Source organism: Diabrotica virgifera, chromosome 10 (genome assembly GCF_917563875.1).
Source record: "Diabrotica virgifera virgifera chromosome 10, PGI_DIABVI_V3a".
Classification (NCBI taxonomy): Eukaryota; Metazoa; Arthropoda; class Insecta; order Coleoptera; family Chrysomelidae; genus Diabrotica; species Diabrotica virgifera.
The window spans coordinates 95,321,424-95,344,176 of NC_065452.1; the positions used below are offsets into that span (position 1 = coordinate 95,321,424).

The 22,753-nt window shown below is 32.8% G+C and overlaps 1 protein-coding gene across 1 annotated transcript in view; it reads right to left on the reverse strand.

Moving 5' to 3' along the window:
* Positions 1–312: 312 nt before the first annotated feature.
* Positions 313–22,753, reverse strand: part of LOC126893121 (anillin-like) — a 102,801-nt gene continuing 80,360 nt past the window's right edge. Inside the window, exons 5-7 of the mRNA XM_050663067.1 lie at positions 21,617–21,927; positions 8,915–9,425; positions 313–443 (exon numbers count right to left, since the gene is read on the reverse strand). Coding sequence (XP_050519024.1) covers positions 313–443; positions 8,915–9,425; positions 21,617–21,927 — 953 coding nt within the window. The remainder of the gene's footprint in view (positions 444–8,914; positions 9,426–21,616; positions 21,928–22,753) is intronic.

Consider the following 22,753-nt stretch of genomic DNA (forward strand, 5'->3'; position numbering starts at 1 on the left):
GATATATCGAAATGCCGTTTAAATATTTGGATTCAGGAGACAAAACTACATTGAAATCGGTACATAAACTCCAGATATTGCAGGGGTGGCAACGCAGGAACGAACGAACGGACTTTGCGAATTTATAAACGAAATCAAAATTTTCGTTGAAAATACTATTTATTTTTCACTTTCGCTGTCACATTCACTAAAATCGCTATCATAATTATTTTCATCACTTTCGCTATTATGAATGTCATCATCAGCTTGCTCATCATCCATCTCATCGTCTGTTTCATTCTCAAAAATAATATCTCTAACAATCTCTGGTATTTAAGACCCTTCAAACCATTTGAATTTATATGTGTTATCTTCAGCAAGTTCCCAACGATTTGGTTCAATAACCAGATCTGTTGGATTTTCTTTATAGGCGTTCAACCAAATACTTGTAATGTATCGTGCTCCTAAAAGATGTTGATATAGCTCAGATTGAGATGGATATATTCAATACAAACGCCGACTCCGAAATGACAGTAACAAGTACCTATATAATAGCGTCAATTTAAGAGCACATGCGTAAAGTTACGAATGATAAAAAGAACATATTATTAATTAAATGTATGTTACTAAAATATTATTTTTATATTATTTCGATATTTAATTGAATTTTTTCTATCGATATTAACTTAGTGGCGGTTCTAGCCAGGGGCAGGGGGCAGCTTCCCCCCTTCAGTTTTTACAGTACTTTTGTACTACAATTTTCGTTAAAAAGGCACGTTATCTTGTTTATTCAGCGGTTGTGTTCCCTTGCCCCCCACTTTTTTTGGTCTAGAACCGCCCCTGTATAAACTGAATATGTACAGAAACTGAGGGTGTCCAATAATGGGCACATTTGACAAAATATTCAAATACATTTTTGCTATATTTTAAAAAAATGTCTTAAAACCATTTTAAAAATTTATATAAATAATATAATAATTAAGCTCCAAATTTTTGGAGCCTAAATTTTGAAAAATGTTTGTAACATAATGTTTAATGGTATCAACTTTTCCGGGAGCTCATTGATACATATTTCTAAGTACTTTGACAAGTGTTCAGTAAATATATTTTATAAAATGCACCGTTTTCCCGTTATTTGAGCTTGAATACATAGATTTGGGTACTAGCCGAAAAAAAATATACATTCCATCACCTATAACTCACTTTTTATTAATTCTCAAAGGTTTTTCGAATAAGAAATATCTTTTATTTTTTATTATCTTCAATTTTGGTAATCATCACTATTTGGTAAAACTTACAGTTTTTGAATTATTTACGAAAAACCGCTTTAGATCATGCATTTATTTCACGAAAAATTCAAATCTTTGATCTTTAATAACTCAAAAAGTATTGATTTATTTTAATAATTAGAGGTAATAAATTGTGCTTAAAATTTGTCCCTCTATCGATTAGTGGGGTTATTTTTAATAAAATAGTTTTCACCTCTGAGAAGGGGTGGCATCCACCCCCAGGGTAAAAGCGCACGTTGGCACCATATCAGTTTTATTTCTTGAGGTATGCTCTAACTACTCACCAATTTTCATGTAAATCGATGGAGGTTTAACAAAATAGGAGGTGAAAACCTTTAATGACTGCGTTAACTTTCCCCTTTCATCCCTTATTGCTACTCCCTGTATCCACTGAGGTGTCAGCCTGAAAGGGGTCATAATTATCAACATACAATAGACACATTTCACATGCCAAACTCCATATTACTTATGACGATGATTTTTCGGCTCTAGCTCTTAGACTATTACATTGCAATTGGACACTACCTAATAGTAGTTACATTTTTTTACACAGGTTTGCCAATGGCATGATTGTCTTATGTCATATGTCATGACATGTAATCTGTAGTTGTACTTTGACCTTGTAGAGCAATAAACACGATGATTTCTCGCCTGTAGCTCTTAGACTATTAGAGCAGGGGGTCACCAATTAGCGGACCGCGGTCCGCATCCGGACCGTGAGCTACTTTTGTGCGGACGGTCATTAAATTCAGAATATAGCGTTTGGCAATTTTGAAAATGTTTGGCCATAAAGTTGTATATTATATTTGACTCAACTTATGTGTGCGAAGCCGCTTTATTAAGAATAAACTTTATTAAAAATCGGTACAGATCTCAGCTAACAGATGTACATAATAAAAAATGTCATTTGTCTCACTGATAATTTAATTTTGTAAACAATGGCAAATTTTCTGATTAGGTTTTTTTTTTGTGGATTCTTGTTCAAAAATGTCCCCTTAAACAAATCAGACGGGGCCCGGGATCCCGGGCAAATCAATCTTTTTATACAAAATCAAAATTACCTTTTAGCCCCAAAAATTTTATTTAAAAAAAAAGGTCTCTTGTCATTTTTTCTAAAGTTGATGGTTTTCGAGTTCTAAGCGATTTAAAATCTGAAAATGTGAAAATACCTAGGTACGTATTTTCGAGGTTTGAAAACTCATATGTAAATTATTAGTTTTCAGGTTGCCAAGTGCCTAAATTGAAGTTTATAAATTCAAGTTCAAGATTCTAACGAGTAATCGGGACTTACTTCAATATAGACCGTTATTTTTAATTGTTAATTATGTGAGTCCACTCGACTTTTAAGTCGCCGCACATCGCAATTTATGGTGCGTCTCTGTCGCTCTTATTATACATATTATACATATTTATGCAAAAAATGCCCAACAAATACATTTATTAAAATTTATTATTAACATATTTTTTTCTTAATGATTTTTAAGTATTCAATTAATTATTGCCAATGTGCTAATTAAATGCGCCAATAAAAACAAACGGTCGAAATTGAAAAAGACCCCAATACCAATAACTCATCAGAATCTTGAAATTGAATGTTTATGTAGGTACATATGAATTTTCAAGCTTCGAAAATGCTTATTTTCGCATTTTCCACTTTATAAATCGCTTTAAACTTGAAATCTATCAAGTTTTGAGAAAAATGCCAGAAAATCTTTTTTGTTTAAGATAACCCAAAAATGCTAAAGATATATTTTCGGGAGCAAAAAAGGTGATGTTTTTGATTTATTAAAAAACTTTTAGAAACAATTTCTGCCTAAAACTTTCGCACTGCTCCCTTCTGATTTGTTTACCGAATTGGAACAACCAGACAGGTAGTGTTAACTCCGGACCCCGGAAGTGTCATAGGTTTTCGAAACGGACCCTCAGGAAATATAATTGGTGACCCCTGCCTTAGAGCACTGCCCATTGCTTTTCCTAAGACAATAAATAGGCTTCGTATAACTCAGTGCTTGAGTTTCATGCATTTTGTATTAATTTTTTGATAGTAAAAATGTGGTCTTGGATATTTGTGTTTTCTGAATCCACTCTTGTGATTGTTCCATTTTAGAATCAACTTCTTGTAAAAGATGTTTCTCTAATATTCTTTCGTATACTTTGGGTGGGCTGCTCATTAGTATTATACGTTTGTAGTTGCTATATTATCGCCTATCTCCCCTTTTGAAAATGGGTAGAATAACCCCCACTTCCCAGACTTTTGGTATTCTGCTCTCACTCCATATCGTATTACAAACTTTAGTTTGCAATTTAATGCTCTTATCGCCCATGTTTTTAGCATTTCCGCTGTGATTTTATCAAATCCAGCCGCGTTACCTTTCTTAAGTTTTTGTATAATTTCTTTTATTTCTGCTATAGCTATTTTGCCTGGACTTTGGTCTTTTTGTTCTGCCTCTTCTAGTTCTTCTTGTTTGCTATCTGCATCGATTTAAGTGTTCAGTAGATCCTCGAAATATTGCTTCCATCTATCTATGATGTGATCATTGTCATGCAGTAGGTGCCGTTTGTCTCTTATAGACTTTGGTGTTTGTGGACACTTTTCGGTACTTAGATTCTTTAGGGTTTTGAAGAATTACTTTAAGTTAAGGAGATAATCTTCTTCCATCTTGTTTCGAAATTCGTCCCAACTTTTCCGTTTCGATACTAGTACCATATCTTTCACTTTGGTTCTCCGTTGTTTGTATTTTTGGTGGTTGTCTGTGGCTTCCTTTCTTAGATAATTATTCCAAACTATGTTCTTGAACATTACTTCTTTGTTTATTTCGTTGTTTCACCAGTTCTTGTTAATGCGCATCCTTGTTTACCATTGTTTAGGAGTGCTTCTTTCACTTTTTGCCAAGCTTGGTGTAAATCAGTCATATTCAGCGTGCTCTGTTATTAGGTAGTAATCCACTTAGTTTTCAAACTTATTTGCTGTATTCTAGTCTGCTGGCTGACACTACTTAATGACTTCTATAGTGGGTTTAGTTCTATAGGTCACTTATTTATCCTTTTATTCTCTCTTTTTAATAATAACAGCACTTCTTTCATGTGTTACTAGTAATATGATCTATCGGGAATATAAGTTTATGGTCAAAGACTATAAAACTAAAAGATTGGGCATTAAATTAAGAAGTAAAACATAGAAAAAAATTGTAACATTTTTTTATTACGAACAAAATTATTAACATTAACATCAAAATAATTAATAAATACCATGTATTTGTAATTTTAAATATATACAATTTTACACATATTATACAACAATAATTTTACAAATATACTTACACTAATGTATTATAGTATTTTTACTACAAAAACGTTATTACGTAGGTCAAAATTTTTTACGTAAGAGAACTGTCAAAACATTAGAATGTGACTTTTCATTATTACCATATATATAATAAACATGGCAATAATGAAAAGTCACATTCTAATGTTTTGACAGTTCTCTTACGTCAAAAATTTTGACCTACGTAATAACGTTTTTGTAGTAAAAATACTATATATACAGATACAATCAAATTAATATTTAAATATTAAAGTTTCTATGAAACAGTATACAGTGTGTCAATTTTGAAAAGTTGCCACCCTCTATAATTTGGTCCCTATTTATAGAGAATCATAAAAATATGCAAAAACACGTCAAATTTATTTGTGAGGGGGACAATTTGTAGACCAGTTTTCAACTAAATTACATCAAACCTCTAGCTGGGGCGGACACAACCCCCAAAATCTTTAATAGAAGGAGAGTTAAGTGATACCTCATTTTAAAGATCGTTCAACTGTCTTGTCAACAATACCACATATTATGTTATATTTCTTTTCAGTACTTCTGAAAAAATCTTATACTCAATACTCCAAAAAAATTTTGGAGTTCTGAACTCTATACTTAGAATCTTTACAGTTTTAATTGATTATTCCAAATGTACTGAACTGAATGTACTGTATTTGAACGACCTTTAAAAGGGGTATCACTTTCCCCCTTTCCATTAAAGATTTTGGTGGTTGTGTCCGCCCCCGCTAGAGGTTTGATGTAATTTAGTTAAAAGCTGGTCTACAAAATTCCCCCCTACAAATAAATTTGAAGTGTTTTTGCATATTTTTATGATTCTCTATAGGGACCAAATTATAGAGGGTGGCGCCTTTTCAAAGTGACACTGTCCATTATATAAAAGTTATTCCAGAGCTCATCGAACAACCAATACAAAAGATCCAATTCCAAAGAATTCCAATCCTATAGAATGTTGGATGAGAGGATATACCAGACATATCACATGAGGAAATTCAACATGTTTTCAAAAATATGAAAAATACACTGGGGTGCAAAATTAACCGGACACCTTAAAAATGCGTCATTTTTGAGGTCTGGAATTTCCTAAACCTGTTGTCCGATTTAAGTGATTTTTTAATATAATATAGCCTTATTCTTTAACAATATCGCTGTAATAGTATTGTTGCTAAACAGGTAAATTTTCATTGTATACCGGGTGTATAAATCAAACTATGTTTTTTTTTATAAAATTTGCATCACCCTGTGGAACATTCTAGCATTTATAAAATACTGAAATTAAATTTCAACTATAGCCTCATGTTTTCTCAACATTTTGCTTTTTGATTCATTCGATTACATTGTACCATAAAAAGTTAGGTACTTTAAAAACTAGCCATGTTTTTCATCAATACAGGGTGTTTTAAATGGGTATTGCCAACTTTAAGGGAAAGTTTTGCATAAAAAAATAATGAGAGTTTGCTTTGTAAACGGTATGTCCGAAAATGCTTCGTTTCCGAGATAGGGAGAGTTGAAATTTTTATTACAAAATGACGATTTATTTATTGCTTTAAAACCGGTTGAGATATGCAAATACAATTTGGTCGGTTGTAAGACGTAGTTATTGCACATTTTTTGACATACAATTAAGAATTTAATATTCACTATTGGCGCGCATACGGGTAATATAACCGCTCATATCACCCGTATGCGCGCCAATGGTGAATATTAAATTCTTACTTGTATGTCAAAAATGTACAATAACTACGTCTTAAAACCCACCAAATTTCATTTGCATATCTCAAGCGGTTTTAAAGCAATAAATAAATCGTCATTTTGTAATAAAAATTTCAACTCTCCCTATCTCGGAAACGAAGCATTTTCGGACATAGGTTTATAAAGCAAACTGTCATTATTTTTTCATGTAGAATTACCCCTTGAAGTTTGCCACACTTGTTTAAAAACACCCTGTATTCATGAAAAACATGGGTAATTGTTAAAGTACCTTACTTTTTTATGGTCCAACATAAGCGAATGAATCAAAAAACAGAATGTTGAGAAAACATGAATCTATAGTTGGGTTTTAATTTCAGTATTTTATAAATGCTAGAATATTGCACAGTGTGATGCGAATTTTGAGAAAAAAACACAGTGTCATTGGTACACCCGGTATACAATGAAAATTTATACTTTTAGTAACAATATTATTACAGCGATATTGCTAACGAATAAGGCTATAACATATTAAAAAAAAGAATGTGTGTGTACTTTGTACGCACGTAAGAAGATATTCTTCTATTATATAATAGGTAATTTAAACGAAGTAAATATACTTAACAGGTTATTTGTATTTTATTTAAAAATCAAACTAACTTTATTATCTACCACTTTCAAAAAATTGTATTAAAACAACCAAAAATAAAAAAAAATATGAATCGCCCAGGATTTGAACCCGCGTCATTCCAATCTCAGAGCTAACGCATTACCAACTACTCCAGCGAGGTCCTTGTAATTGACATGTAAGTTTCGGATATAATTAAACAACACGGCGACATATAGTGTAAAAATATTATGCTTATATAATATTTTATTATTTTACTAAAGAGAAACACAAATCCAAAAACACAAGAATTATAATAAATAAAACATTTCCTAAAAACACTAATATATTCTTTTAATGACTTATTTGCACGGTTACAGATACATACATACCTATCTTGAAAGATTAGCAATGAACTACATACTGTCTGTGTACATACTGTCTGCGCAGGCGCGCAGATTTATGTACAATTTTACCCTCAATCGAATCGCGCCTAAAGAAGAATATCTTCAAAAATCACTTAACTCATACAACAGGTTTAGGAAATTCGGGACATCAAAAATGACCCATTTTTAAGGTGTCCGGTTAATTTTGCACCCCAGTGTAATAAAGGGTCCGGGGGAAAATGGTGTAGTCATTGAGAGAATTAAACTATGATGTCCACTTTTGATGTCACGAATCCAAACACTTTTTAATCTCTTCTGCATAATGAAAATATTCCTAATAATGGAAGAATTCGGTTACAATCCTCCTTCATAAAAAAGGAGATAAATTAGATCTTGAAAACTATAGGCCAATTAGCTTGCTAAACCACCTATATAACCCACGGGCGCCCATATAAAAATTTTCAGGGGGGGGCAGACGTCAAGATGTTGCACATTATATTTTGTATACTTTTAATAACCATAATATATAGTTTAGAGCACCCGAAAAACTTGATTTCTATCAGTTAGAAAAACAGGCAGGATTTTGATCGGGACACGGAACAAACGACCATTTGCAATGCCTTAAAACTCTAGTCGAAAGGTCTATCGAATACAATAGACCACTTGCTCTTCTCTTTATCGACTTCGACAAAGCATGTAACAAGTAGAAACGGTTGCTACCTTAAAAGCAGTATCAGAAGGCAGAATAGACCACAAATATGCCAATATTATTCGAATTATAACGAAAATGCGACAACAAATGTTAACCTCCATTACATGACTGAGAAGATGAAAATTGGTAGAGGGATATGAGAGGGAAATACCTTATTTCCAAAGTATTTCTAACAGTCATGGAGTACACAATTAAACGACTAGAGTGGAAATCAATGGGTATTAGCGCCGATAAAAATATCATCTCTGATGTGCCGATGACATTGTTCTCATAACAGATGACTTAGGAGAAGCTAGAGTTATGCTACAGCAAGTAACACAGAGAGATAGTTTAAAGATAAACCATGGAAAAATAGAAATGATGACCAATCTCGTCCCAAATGAGCTAACAGAAATCGAGAAATCGCCAATAGAACTTACTGACTTTATCGCTCATGGGAAAATATATGTATTTGGGTCACGAAATAAGGTTAGCGCGAGACAACCCAATATTTGACCTACTCAGAAGAATAAGTTTAGGGTTGGCTGCATGCGGAAAAATGAGTGATGTATTTAAAACAATTATACCAATCCATTTAAAAAGGAAAGCTTTTAACCAATGTGTTAAATTGCAACAAAAAATTGCTTGAGTGGAGAACACGAGCAAACAAGCTAAGCCTGGAAGACCCCCAACGCGATGGACCGACGACCTCAAAGGGATTCTGACCAACTGGATATCAGAGGCACAGAAGGGAAGAAGATGAAAACATCTGGAGGAGGCCTATGTTCAACAATGGACAAATCAAAACTGATTGATGATGATGATGATTATACAAAAAGTACAAATTCTTGAATTTGTCTTTAAAAAGTTATAAATAGCGTCGCAACGTTCGTGGGTATCCATCCCCGTTCCACTTTTTTAAGTAACAGAAGACAGTACTTATACTGTGGGTCCATTTTTCGAAGTCCTTTAGGTTTTCAGTGGATAATAAATAGTATTTATAGTTGTTAAATTCATCTTTAACACTTATACCCAAGGTTGTGGGATTTGGGCAGATTTCCTCGTCAACATCAGTAAACTCGTATGAAACACAATTTTTTAAATCTATCTCACCTTCTGGAACACAAGTGTTTTCTTCTAGTTTGAAGTTCCAATATTTTAGGATACAGCCTTCCAGCGTACACCACTTTTCTTCCCAAAGGATGTATCCTTGGACTGAAAGACCTAACGCGAGGTACCCTGTCTCTTTAACATTGATATTGAAATCTATAGTAACGGCAGCTCTGAACGTACTAACCATAGGTACGTCCAAAGGAGTATGGAGGAGGTCGTATACATTATAATTTCTTTGAGACGGTTTTACGGTGCGTGTACCCCATAGTTCGAAAAGTGACTTCTTGACAACGTTAGGCAAAGGTAAGAGTTGTCCCTTAACCTTTGGTGGCCATACTGAAGGCTAAAACGTAAAATAAATACATGTTAATATATTTGCCGTATCAAATAAATTAAATTTTAATATTAAATTAATATACAGTATGGCGCAAATGTTTGGAATAAATTCATTATTTCGTAAACCGTCGAAGGAAAAATCCCGAAAAAGGTCGACTTTTATTTTTAAAATCATGTTATATTGGTTTTTAAATCATACGAGTGACGTCATCCATATGAACGTGATGACGTAATCGATGATATTTTTTTAAATAAGACTAAGGGCAAAGTGATGTCTCATTTGAAAGGTTATTCAATTATGTGCTCGTATGATATATATGCCAAAATATCATTATTTAAAAATAAAAAGCAACCTGTTTTGGGATTTTTCCTTAAAGTCTCCGGCTTACGAAATAACTAATTTAATCTAAAAACATTTGCACCATACTGTATGAGGTACATATTTGGCACCTTCTAAAAGCGACACGGAGAGAAAAGAAGAGAAAGAGGATGTCATGATTTAAATAATGCAAGAAATAATGCAAAAATCAATGTATAAAAATGAAAAATTTACTTAGCAACAACATTTTTGTTTATTTTAGTAGTATTTTGTATTTTGACAACGAAACCCTATTTGGGTTTCGAAACGTTAATAAAATCATTTTTTGGTAAAATTGTGGCTTATTTCCCATTAAAAATAGTTGATTAAAAAAATTCCACAAGGAAATAGCTTCAGAACAACATACAAAAGTGAAGTAATGATTAACGAAATAAAATATAAGTAAAGACCAAATGGAGAACAATAAACAACTAAAGGACATAAAGAAAGAAAAAAGAAAATTAAAAACGAAATGAAACAATTACAAGATATAACATAAATATTGATCAGACATCAAAAGAAAAGAAAATGCAGGAAGAAATAGTTAAAATAGTAAAAGAAAAAAACTACCAGAGCAAAATTGCCAAAACAACTAGTAGAAGAAAATCAAAGGATGTGGTATGATATCGAAACTGTAAGGAAAGGGAATACGGCTAAGGAAAATGGAGAAATAAGTACAAGAAAAAGCCAACAATCCGAGACAATAATAAAAATTGGAACATGGAATGTAAGACGTAATTATAAGCAGGGAGCTTTAATAAACTTAAGGTCAAATAATGAAGAAGGAAGATCATGTAACGATGCAGATTTTTGTGAGGGCAAATAGCGAAGAAGTTATTAGAATATAAGAAGCCAATCTTTTTCTGTCTTATAGACCTACAGAAAGCGTTTGATAGAATACAATTAAAATATGTGATAAACCTACTATATGACAAAAATTTACCACTGGATATCATAAAACTGATAGAAAACATATATGTAAAAAATAAAATAGAAATGAAAGTCAATGGAATAATAACAGAACTCATACAAGCAAACAAAGGAATCAGGCAAGGAGATTCACTAAGCCCTCTACTGTTTAACATAATGTTGGATGCAATAATAAAAAGAGTGAAGATAAAAAGAGGGTACAAAATGGGCGATATAGAGAGATAAAAATACTCCGTATGACACGCTGATGACACCGTATTAGTACTGCACTAATTCAACATTAACGCAAAAGAAATGAAAATGAAAATATCAGTTCAAAAAACAATAGCTTAGTAATTGCCAAAAAACCAATAAGATGCAAATTGGAGTTAGACAATCAAATTAAGCAACAAGTAATGACTTCCAAATACCTGGGAATTAATCGATCAGCCGACAACAATATCGAAAGCGAGGTAGAAGAACAAATAATTAAAGCCAGTAGAACGGCCGGATGCCTAAACGACACAATTTGCAAAAACCAAACACCTAAGATTGGAAACAAAGGCCCGAATATATAAGTCAGTTATTAGGCCAGTTATGACTTACAACCATCATCCCAGCGTTAGACTTAAGCCAGCTTAAAAGTGAACACCGACGACAAATAGTGCGAGAAGAAATCAACACCAGCCTCAGTGTAGCAGAAAACCAAATCCGCAGAACAGACAACATAGATGAAAAACTGAAGTATATAAACACTATAATAAGAACTACGGGAAAGAAACACCTAACCAAATCTACAAAAAACATAAGGTGTGTTTGACACCAGACATACTAGATACTAATGGATGAAAGACGCAAATTGAAGAATAATTCAGAAAAATGCAGAGAAGTTGATAAGAACATAAAGCAAATAATAAAGAAGGAAAAATATTCATGGATTAAAGAAAAATGTGTAGAAATGGGAGACAAGGAAAGAAAGTATGACACATTCAATATACATAAAAAAGTAAAAGAACTTACAGGAACCCAAAGAAGACATCAAATAAGTTTGCTTAAGGACAAAGACGGAAATATTATTATAGACTTAACAGAAAACATTAATAGATGGAGTGAATACATAAGAGAATTGTTTGAGTACAACAGAAATTACATTGTCTAGGTAAATGGTGAAACGGAACCGGAAATCCTAAAATGTGAAGTAGAAATGGCACTTAGAAATTCCAAAACTGGAATGGCAAATGGACCCGATGAGGTTCCTACTGAATTACTAAAGCTCTTGAATGATGAATCAATAGGTATAATATTGCACTTATTTAACACAGTATACAATACTGGTATTATACCTTAAAAGTGGCTGCTGTCTGCATTCGTTACACTGCCAAAGAAATCCAATGCAAAAGAATGTTCAGAACATCGAACAATATCTTTAATGAGCCATCTACTAAAGATATTTCTAAAAATCATCCACAACCGAGTTTATCAAAAGTTGGAGTCAGATATTAGTAATACACAGATGGGGTTCAGAAAAGGACTAGGTACTCGAGAAGCTCTCTTCGGTTTGAATGCACACAAAGATGCCTAGACGTTAATCAAGAAGTACATGCATATTTTATCGATTTTGAAAAAGCGTTTGATAGAGTACGCCACGATAGGCTAAGAGACATTCTTGAAAGAAAAAACATAGATAATAAAGATCTGCGAATAATTCTCAACTTACATTAGAATCAGAAAGCTAACATCAAAATAGAAAATGAGATATCAAAAGCAATAGAAATACATAGATGAGTAAGACAGGGATGCATTTTGTCACCACTGCTATTTAATGTATATAGTGAAAGCATCTGTCAGGAAGCCCTTTTGCAAGCAAATGAAGGAATCGTAATCAATGGAGAGGTTGTAAATAATATTCGATACGCGGACGACACTGTACTAGTTGCAAGAACAGTAGAAGAATTACAACGATTACTTACAAACATAAATATTGCTTGCAACAATTATGGCATAAACATTTATATCAAAAAACCAAGTATATGGTCTTCAGAAAAATCATGACACAACCAGCACATATTAGTATAAATGGCATTCAAATTGAAAAAGTATCAAGTTACAAATACTTGGGAACTTTAATAAACGAAACTGGAGACCAAAACAATGAAATAAAGACTTATCGAAATTGCCAGGGCCACCTTCATAAAGATGAGAAAACTCTTCTGCAACAGAGATATAAGCATCCCTCTACGATTAGAATGCTAAGAGGCTACGTATTTAACACGCTATTATACGGTGTAGAGGCCTGGACTCTCAAACAGAACAACATAAAAAATATTGAAAGTTTAGAGATCTGTGCTACCGTCGAATGCTGAAGATAAGTTGGGTTGAAAGAATCACAAATCTTGAAGTAATACGAAGGATAGGAAGAGACCCAGAAATTTTGTTAATGATAAATCGCAGAAAACTCAAGTATTTGGGTCACCTGATGAGAGGTCATAAATACCCATAACTTCAAAATATAATGCAAGGAAAAATAGAAGGAAAACGGAATCCAGGCCGTAGAAGAATGTGTTGGTTGCGGAATTTGAGAGAGTGGTTTGGCTGCACCACTAATGAACTTTTTAGGTCAGCTGTAGACAAAGTCAGGGCAGCCTTTGATGATTTCCAATCTCCGATAGAAGTGGCACAAGAAGAAGAAGAGATGACTTACACGGCCGAAACAAGACCAGATACAAGCAAAACACAAAGATATCTGAGGACCAACGAAATGAAAATCTTAAGGATTGCTTTAAAAGGACTACAGGTCAAGGTAAGAAATGAGGAAATCAGAAGCATATGTGGGGTAAAAAATATAAATACCTAGGTGAAGAACAGAAAAGAACAGTGCAATCAACACATACATAAGCAGGATGTCTGAATCAAGGATTGTATAGATATGATATAGATATGATAGAATCATGAAAAAGATGGAATGACAATTTAGGGACAGAATGAAAGGCACCGTTGAAGAAAACAGGCAATACTGCCTATACAAAAGAAAAAGAAGGAGACCATCTAGTAATGGTAAAATATTCAATCCCAGGCAACCAAGTGACGTCAATAACGTCGAAGGAACGTCAGTGTTTGGTTGAATATATACACGTGTTTGAACATTACGTCGTGTAAACATCTTTTGTAGGTGATTTTAAATACGTAAGATTATATGACGTTAAAATACCTTTAAAAACACGTTTTCATTTCAGATTCAGACAACCTAAGTCTGACGTCACGAAATTGGGAGGAGCTTACTTGTCAAAAGTCAAAAGTTACAAAACAAAGGTTATGTTGTTTGAGTTTGTATTTTTGTATCATCGTTTCATTTCATTGTCGTCTATTTTGGATTCATTTGGATTTTGTTTGCTGTTTTTTTGTGTATTTTTAAAACTTTTGTTTGTCATTTGTGAACTTTATAAACTTACCACAATGCAAAATGATTATTTAATGAAATTATTATTGGAACCTCCAGATGTTGGAGAAAGGTAAGCGAAACAATTTTTATTTACTGTTCAGTTTTCCCTGATATTTATCAATAATGATGAATTTTGCAAGCAATAACATTATTTCTTTTATTGTTGTAGTTATTGATTGAAGCTGAAAATAATTGGACATTTAGATATTCCACCAATTACTATTATAATGCTATTATAGATATCTGGTGGAGTCTCACAGTTACTACTTTAAACAGGAGATGAAAGCATACAAAAGCCTTCAGGCACATATGAGCCTTTACAGCTGGGTTTGTTTTGAAAGTTGGAGTAAAAATTGTTAATTATTTCTATATTATTGCTGGAAAGGTATGCCTTTATTTTATTTATTCACCATTAAGAAATATATGGTATTAGTGTCTTTTGGATAAATTGGTTTTAAATATTAGGTTTATTTACGTTTATATATCTGTTTGAAACCAGACATACAGTCGAAAAAATTAAATAATACCCATGAAACGAACACATCAATCACATATTTTGTATTTGCTGTTTTTTCCATAAATAACAAACGAGAGAGATAGATTATTAATAATCTGAATAATATGTGACTGATGTGATCGTTCATGGGTATTCTTTCATTTTTCCGACTGTATTGTCGTCCTAATTTGTAAACTCCATATTTCTCTGAAAATGAGTTATTACTGCCATTTATTTGAAAAAATCCCTACTCGTTTAAAAAAGGATGCACATATTGCATATTTTTGCCAGAAGAGTAAATAGTGACATCTTCGTATACACCGTATCTCCCTTGCGGCAAATTTAGTACGAAAAATATGTAAACTTCCCAGTTTCTCATACCACACGACTGACCTCACTGTTTAGATAGTGATATTTTCAAGAAAAAGTTGGTGGTAAATAATATTAAATACTCATTAAACATTATACAAATGCTAGTGATATGTGTATCTATAAAATATTCCATTTTAGCATCCTATCTTTTAAAATGGGAGATACGTAGTATTCACATTAGTCATATTTAGAGAAATATTATTTTGTGATTTTTGTAGTTTTTTTGAAAATTTTGATAAATGGAGTTACGCAGTTTACAGATTAGGTTAGGTTAGGTTAGGTTAGGTTAGGTATCCATCCTATCTTTTAAAATGGGAGATACGTAGTATTCACATTAGTCATATTTAGAGAAATATTTTTTTGTGATTTTTGTACTTTTTTGAAAATTTGGATAAATGGAGTTACGCAGTTTACAGATTAGGTCGACGACATGTAATTGCTATGATAGAAAAGAGAATAATAAACAGTCATGATTGTTTATTCTAAAATTATATTATATGAATGTCTGATTTTAAAATATTCTTAATCATTGTAAAGAACGCAAATACTCTAATAAAAATAAATTTTTATAGTTAAAGCATTCCCACAAAGATAAAATATTTTTTAGGTAAAGCATTCCCAAAAAGCTAACGCTAAACCACTAGATGCTTGGGTGATACCCAGTTCCAATGGCATAGCAAATGCACATATGTGTATGGCCGGTAATAGTGAAGTTTGCAGCCATATTGCAGCAATCTTATTTGCAGCTGAGTATGCCCACAGGAAGACAGAAGAAGAAGAACCCAATGCATGTACAGATGTTACAGCTATGTACATGGTTTGGAGATAGCAACATATGCATTCTCTGATGAAAAACTAATGAATTTTGAAACTGTTCGGTCAGAGTGCTTGTTGCAGTCTCTAAACGAACTGAAATATAAGACGGCTTTGGCTTCATGTTGCAACGATATGAAAATGGTTATTCATGTTTAATTATAATGTACTTCTTCATCATGAGTATTTATGTATTAGTCTTTTAAGTGTGTATTATCAGATATCACATGTAAATTGTTTTTATCATTTTAATTTGGTCATTGCAGTTCCTTAATCAAAAAATATATTTTTCAGGTGTCTGTAGATCTTTTTGTATGCAAAAATATGTAATAATTATTTGGAATCAATTTGAGGATTATAAGAGTATGGAAATATATGTGAGAACACAGACTATTATAGTTTTGTCCTATTTTTTATCATACAACCGTTTTCCTTAAAATTTATAAATATAAAGCAGATAGTTTTCATTGAAATTCAATATATTGGGTCTTATTTTTATGTATTCATTTCTGACTAAAGGTACGATTCCGACAACGACTGCAGACGGCAACTGCAAACATCAGTTGCAGTTGTCAGCATTACGGACGTTACTACTTTGCACTATTTATTTATATGAGACTGATTCCGACATCTGCCTGCAACTGCTGTCCGGCAGAACGTCAGTTGCTAATAATTATGCAAATTAGTAGTGCAAAATAATGACGTCTGTCATGGTGACAACTGTAACTGCTGTCTGCAGTCGTTGTCGGAATCGTACCTTTAAAGTGTGTGTTATAATTATAATAATTATATATTATCTAACTTAAATGGTTTAAACTTAAGTTTGTTATTAAATTCTGACTTAATTGTTTAATTTGTTAATAAATGATTTATTAGTTTATACATATGTTGGAGTAGTTTTGACACAGTAAATATAATATACCTAAAAAGTGAAAATTCTATGTATGTTAATATGTTGCATTGAGGATATTGTAATTCTATGCATTTTAACGAGCCTTCCATTTGGTTTTACTTAAATGGAAAAATTGAAATACTAACAATGCCCATACAAATAATTTAATGGGTCTACCGAATAACGTTGTAAGCGCCACATGGTTTGTTTTTGAGAAGTCAAAGAAACAGTTTTAATATTGTGATAATGGTGAGTTTATATATTTTAAGTGTTAGTAATACAGTTTTTAAATACAAAATACATACTGTATTACTAACCTTTAAAATGTATAAACTCACCATTATCACAATATTAAAAGTTTTTCTTTGACTTCTCAAAAACAAACCATGTGGCGCTTACAACGTTATTCGGCGAAACCATTCAATTATTGTGTATTTCTAAAACCATAAAATGAAAAATAAATCTAAAAAACGACGCAAAATCGACGTAAAAACTATGTTTTTCATATCACGTATTTAAAACGTGAATTATGGTGGAACAAATCGACGTAAAAACTACGTTTTTCATACCACGTCTTTAAAACGTGATAAAAATGACGTAAATTATGGTGGGACATATTCACGTGATTTTCGACGTCGAAAAAACGTGATAAACTGACGTCGTTTGGTGATAATTATGACGTTTTTTCAACGTTTTGTAAACGTTATTTGGTTGCCTGGGAGATATCCTTGCCCTGCAAGACATGAATCAACTGAGAAATGAAACAACTGGGAAATGGAATAATAAAAATAGGAATGAGCACCCTGTTTAAGAGTAGGGGGGTTAAGAGTATTTTGAAGTGGGATTTATGACGTCTGAGAAGGTAAACAAAGCAGTTGTAGAGTTTCAAGCAATATCAGATAAAATATGTTACTTGAGAGTAAGAAAAAATATAGAAAGATACGTATCATTAACGTATATACGTCCACTAAAGATAAATATTCACAAACCAAAACAAAGTTATAAGAAAATCTAAGCACCCTAATAGGAAATATACAGAAATACGACATAAAAATAATCATTGGAGATATGAATAAGAAAATCTGAAAACAGGAAATATATTATAGAAGAATAACAAGGGGACGAAGTTTACATAAGAAATCAAATGAAAATGGGAGTAGTTAATCGAATTTGGTACAGAGAACAAACTGATAATAGCTAACACAAGTTTTGATCATACAAACTTTATAAGTTAACATGGACCTCCTCTGATTGAAAAGTAAAATTTCAAATAGATCATGTTTTAACAGAAAGTAAACATCACAAGGCAGTACTCGGTTGCAGGAGGTGCAGTGTGAACAGTGACCATACAATAGTAATAGAAAAATTTAAAACAAGAATTACCAATAATTCCAAAATCTGTTGAGTCAGATTTAATTACCAATTCTGGAGCATTCTCGAGAGATAGATAGTAAATAGGCTAGAGAAAGTACTGAATTAAAGGCTAGAGTGCTAGAGAATCCAATCAAGCAGGAAATAGAAGAATAATGGCAGACCATACAGACAGCCTTGTCCGAAGCAGCGGTAAAGTGTATTGGAACAGTGCATAAAAAGAGACGTCAAGACTGGTTCGATAAAGAATGTAGAAATGGTTTGGCAAGAAGAAACAGGTCAAAAGTACAAAGAGAGAGAGAGAAAGAGAGAGAGAGAAAATACCCAAAATAAATTCGAAAACTACATATATGGCTAGAAGAAAAGTTAAAAGAATTTGCAGAAATAAGAAAATAGAGCAGTTAGAAAAGCACTTTAGAAACATAAAAAACCTACATTACCAAACAGGTAAAAAATGTCTATTGAGAAGTTAAGGTCAGAAGATCAAGAAACTAAAAATAATAATACAAAGTATTACAGAAAAAACGAAAGTTTACCTCTGGGAGAAAAAACAGAAAAATATAACATGAGCAGAATACTATAGAACAATTTTTCCTTGTGGATTTGTAAATGGTAAGATCAAAATATGAGCACAAACAGGACTATTTTCAGTAGCAAGGAACAGGTTGTGCCAGTTTGTACAGTTTCGAATGGCACAAACTTTGGCGAAGAACTATAGTATGAAAATATCAACAGCTAAGACCAAATCCCTGGTAGTGTCAAGGAAACCCATACGATGTAAAATAGTAATTAACAACAAATTAATTATTTATTTATCAACGGGCAATCACCCAATTAAAATACAGTATAAACATTAATCACAGGAGAACAAGTCTCGAGATTCTAATATCTGTGAGTCGAAATATGTAATTATGGAGATGTTAAAGAGAGCGTCCAAAAGCAAACAAATAAAGCCAATTACGTGTCAGGATGTCTGAGGGATGACATCTGGAGAAATAAAGATATGAGGCTGGAAGGGAAAGTACGCATATACAAATCATGTGTAAGACCCATCATGATGTACGCGATAGAAACAAGATGTGCCACAGCAGAAAGCCAGAGGATACTCAGAACATCAAAAATGAGAACTTTGAGGTCAATAACTGGAAAAACACAGAGACAGAATACCGAACGACAGAAATAAAAGATCTCTTTAACATACAAGACTATGGTGGGGAAGACAGAGAAGACGAGAGTGGAATCAGCATTGACGATAATCGACATCGAGAGAATAGCCCGTATAGCCAGAGATTCAAAATAAGAAGAACAAGAAGAAGGAACAGTGCATAGCGTACGCACTATGGATGTGGTGATACTATCAAGAACGAAAAACAGCTGCTAATAAAGTCACGATAGCGAATATGGTAGTCAACATGAAATCCAATGATCCATAACGGTCATGAAACTAGAGATATAGATTATACGAGTAAGTTTTTGGAGGGGTTTAGTAAAAGGACAGATTTGATACAAAGGCCTCGCTGCCTAGCCCCATAGACAAGTATTATTGTCAAAATAATTTTCAAATGAAACTAACGTCACAAAAAAATAGTTCTAGAATCATATTAAAAATATAAATAGATATAACATATGCATGATATAATTTTGAATATCAAACTGTGACTTTCTAGACACAAACCGGGAGATAGACAGGGAGATAGCCTAACGTGCCTTATATTCAACATTACCCTAGAGAAAGCTATTATAGAATCTGGAATAACAACAAGAGGGACCATTATAAATAGGAGTGTACAAATACTAGCGTATGCAGATGACATCGATTTTATAGTAAGAAGAAAAGCGGACCTGGTTCAATCGTTAACGGCATTGGAAGCAGCAGCAAAAAGAATGGCGCTACAAGGTAATATTAATAAAACTAAGTGTATGAAGGTCTCAAATAATAATTGAGTAGCAGAACCTGAAGATCTAACGGTTGGAACATATTCTTTCGAAGGAGTAAGAGAGTTCGTATATCTAGGCTCACAAATCAACCAAAGTAATACAGTAACTGCAGAAATTATCAGACGTATATATCTAGAAAATAGAGCGTACTATAAATTAAAGAAACTTTTAACATCAAACAGTCACAACAAGAACAAAAATATTGATATACAGAACTCTAATCAAGCCCGCACTCACTTACGCGTCAGAAACGCGGACCAACCAGGCAACCAACTGACGTCATATAACGTCGAGGAAACGTCAGTTTTGGTTGAATCTATACACGTTTTTGAAAATTACGTCATATAGACGTCTTTTGTAGGTGATTTTAAATACGTCAGATTAATGACAGTAAAATAACGTTTAAAAAACCTTTTCATTTCAGACAGTTTAAGCCTGACGTCACAAAATTGGGAGGAGCGTGTTTGTATTACTCCAAACACTTTCGTTAAAATTTTCATAAGAAATTTAGCATTTATTGTTTACGTGGTTTGTGTCTTGTGTGATAAAATAAGACTTTTCATTTAGATATTTAGTTGAATAAACGTGTTAATTGAGAGATTTGTATTCGTTTTTGCTCAGTGAGTTAGCTTAATGCAGTAGCTTGACAACTGTTTGAGGTTATGTTTATTTTCTGTTAATCAACTAATTAGGTATGTGTTATCGAGTAATTTGTTAATAAATTATTTATTAGTTTGTATGTTTTTTTAGTTTTGACACAGTAAGTAGGTATACTTATATGAATAGTGAAAATTCTATAATGCGAGTGCTGGTACAATCATGCAGAATCAATGTTGGATAGCTTCTAATGCACAAGCGATCTTAAAAAAATGGTAGTATATCTTCGACACATGGGACGTAGACCTATATGTTTCATGTTACATATTTTTTATACTACCTATTTTGAAACATCTGAAAGAGGTCACTTTTTGAAAGTATTAAAGACGTGATTTTACCGACGTATAAAAGTCGTCACCTTTTAGACGTTTTAAAAGTGTCATAATTATGACGTCAAATCGATGAGACAAATACACGTGATTTTCAACGTCGGTACTACGTCATAGAAACACGTCAATTGGTCATTTTTATGACGTGTTATCTACGTTATAAAAACGTCGTTTGGTTGCCTCGGCTGTTTTGAACGTAAAATCCTCAGATATATCTATAAAGGCATGGATGAAAACGGATTATGGCGTAAACGCTATAATTTTGAACTTTACCACCTTTATAGGGAGCCTAGTATTGGTAGATCTATCAAAATAAATAGGCTGCGGCGGATAGGCCGCTTAGATAACGAATGAGGCGAAGCCGTCCAAACACAATTATAGCCAGAGACCGGATGGAGTGATGAGAAGAGGCAGGAACAGAGCACGATTTAAGGCCCAGGTGGAAGATGACTTGCGAGTGTTAGGAGTGCGAAATTGGAAAACCAAGGCGAAGGATAGTAAGGAACGGAAGCTGATTCTAGAACAGGCCAAGACCCACCATAGGATAGGTTGTAGAGCCAATGATGATGATGATGCAAGATATAATTAAAAAATAATAAAAACTTAACAGAAGAAAATACTTACTCTACTCTCTTGCTGAAGTCCGTAAATACTAACTCTTACTTCGAAATCTGAATTGATATTTTCGAAAGTAAAAATATTTTCAAATCTAATTATGCAATTACCATACTGCCGAACAGTTTTTGTTGAATATACCATTGCTCCATGGTGAACCACGCAAACGTAATAGATCTTACACTGCTGAAAGACTCTAGGATCCACCTTTTTGGTGTAAAGGGATATGTTTTGAATTTTGAATGTACCGGATGTTAAGTTATCTTCATCATTAATTTCTAGTCTTTGTAGTTCCTTCTTTATAGCCTCTTTTCTTATAGCTGGAATTAACAAAATATTACAAATGAGCATTTGGCCTTATTTAGTCTTGTTAATTTTATAAGTCGGTAATTTTATCAGAAAAAATGGTCTGAAACATGAAAGGAAGGCCCGAATACAATTATTTTGGGAAGATGGACAGCACAATTAGAGATACCGCTATTGAAATACTTAGAAAAACGTCAGGAAATATGTTTGAGAATAAAGAGACTTGGTGGTGGTCAAACCATCTAGCCAAATTAGTACTGGGTGGAAGTACAAGAAAAAATAAAAGAGAAGAGGAATTTATATGAAAAGTGACAAAAAAAAGGTCGGACGCAGATCTTATAGGACCACAAGCGTATACAGATCTATACTATCAACTTAATACATATACATAAACATATAAAAGACTGTCATATACAGGGTGAGTCACCACTAACGGGACGGAAGATTACAGCGAAATGGTAAAAGATTTGAAAAAATTTTTAAATTAGTAGTTTGTAAGTTGACAAAATCTACATTTTAAAATTATTTTGAAATATACAGGGTGTCCTAATAAATGGCGGCGTATCAAAGTTATATTTTTTCTTATGTAACACCCTGTATTTTATTACATTTTTTAATTGTCCGTAAAAAATAAGGCATAGTTTTATAAGACTTCCCTATACCTACGTACAGAGTGTTCTGAGTTATGGTGACTTTTCTTAAAATGTAAAGTTTAAAAAAAAGGCTTTTTTTTCAAGTTATTTAAGAAATTATGAAAAAAATACTTTTACATCTAAATAGTTGGATATTGGCTGAATGTATTCCATGATTAATTATTACACAATTATTTACAGGGTGTTC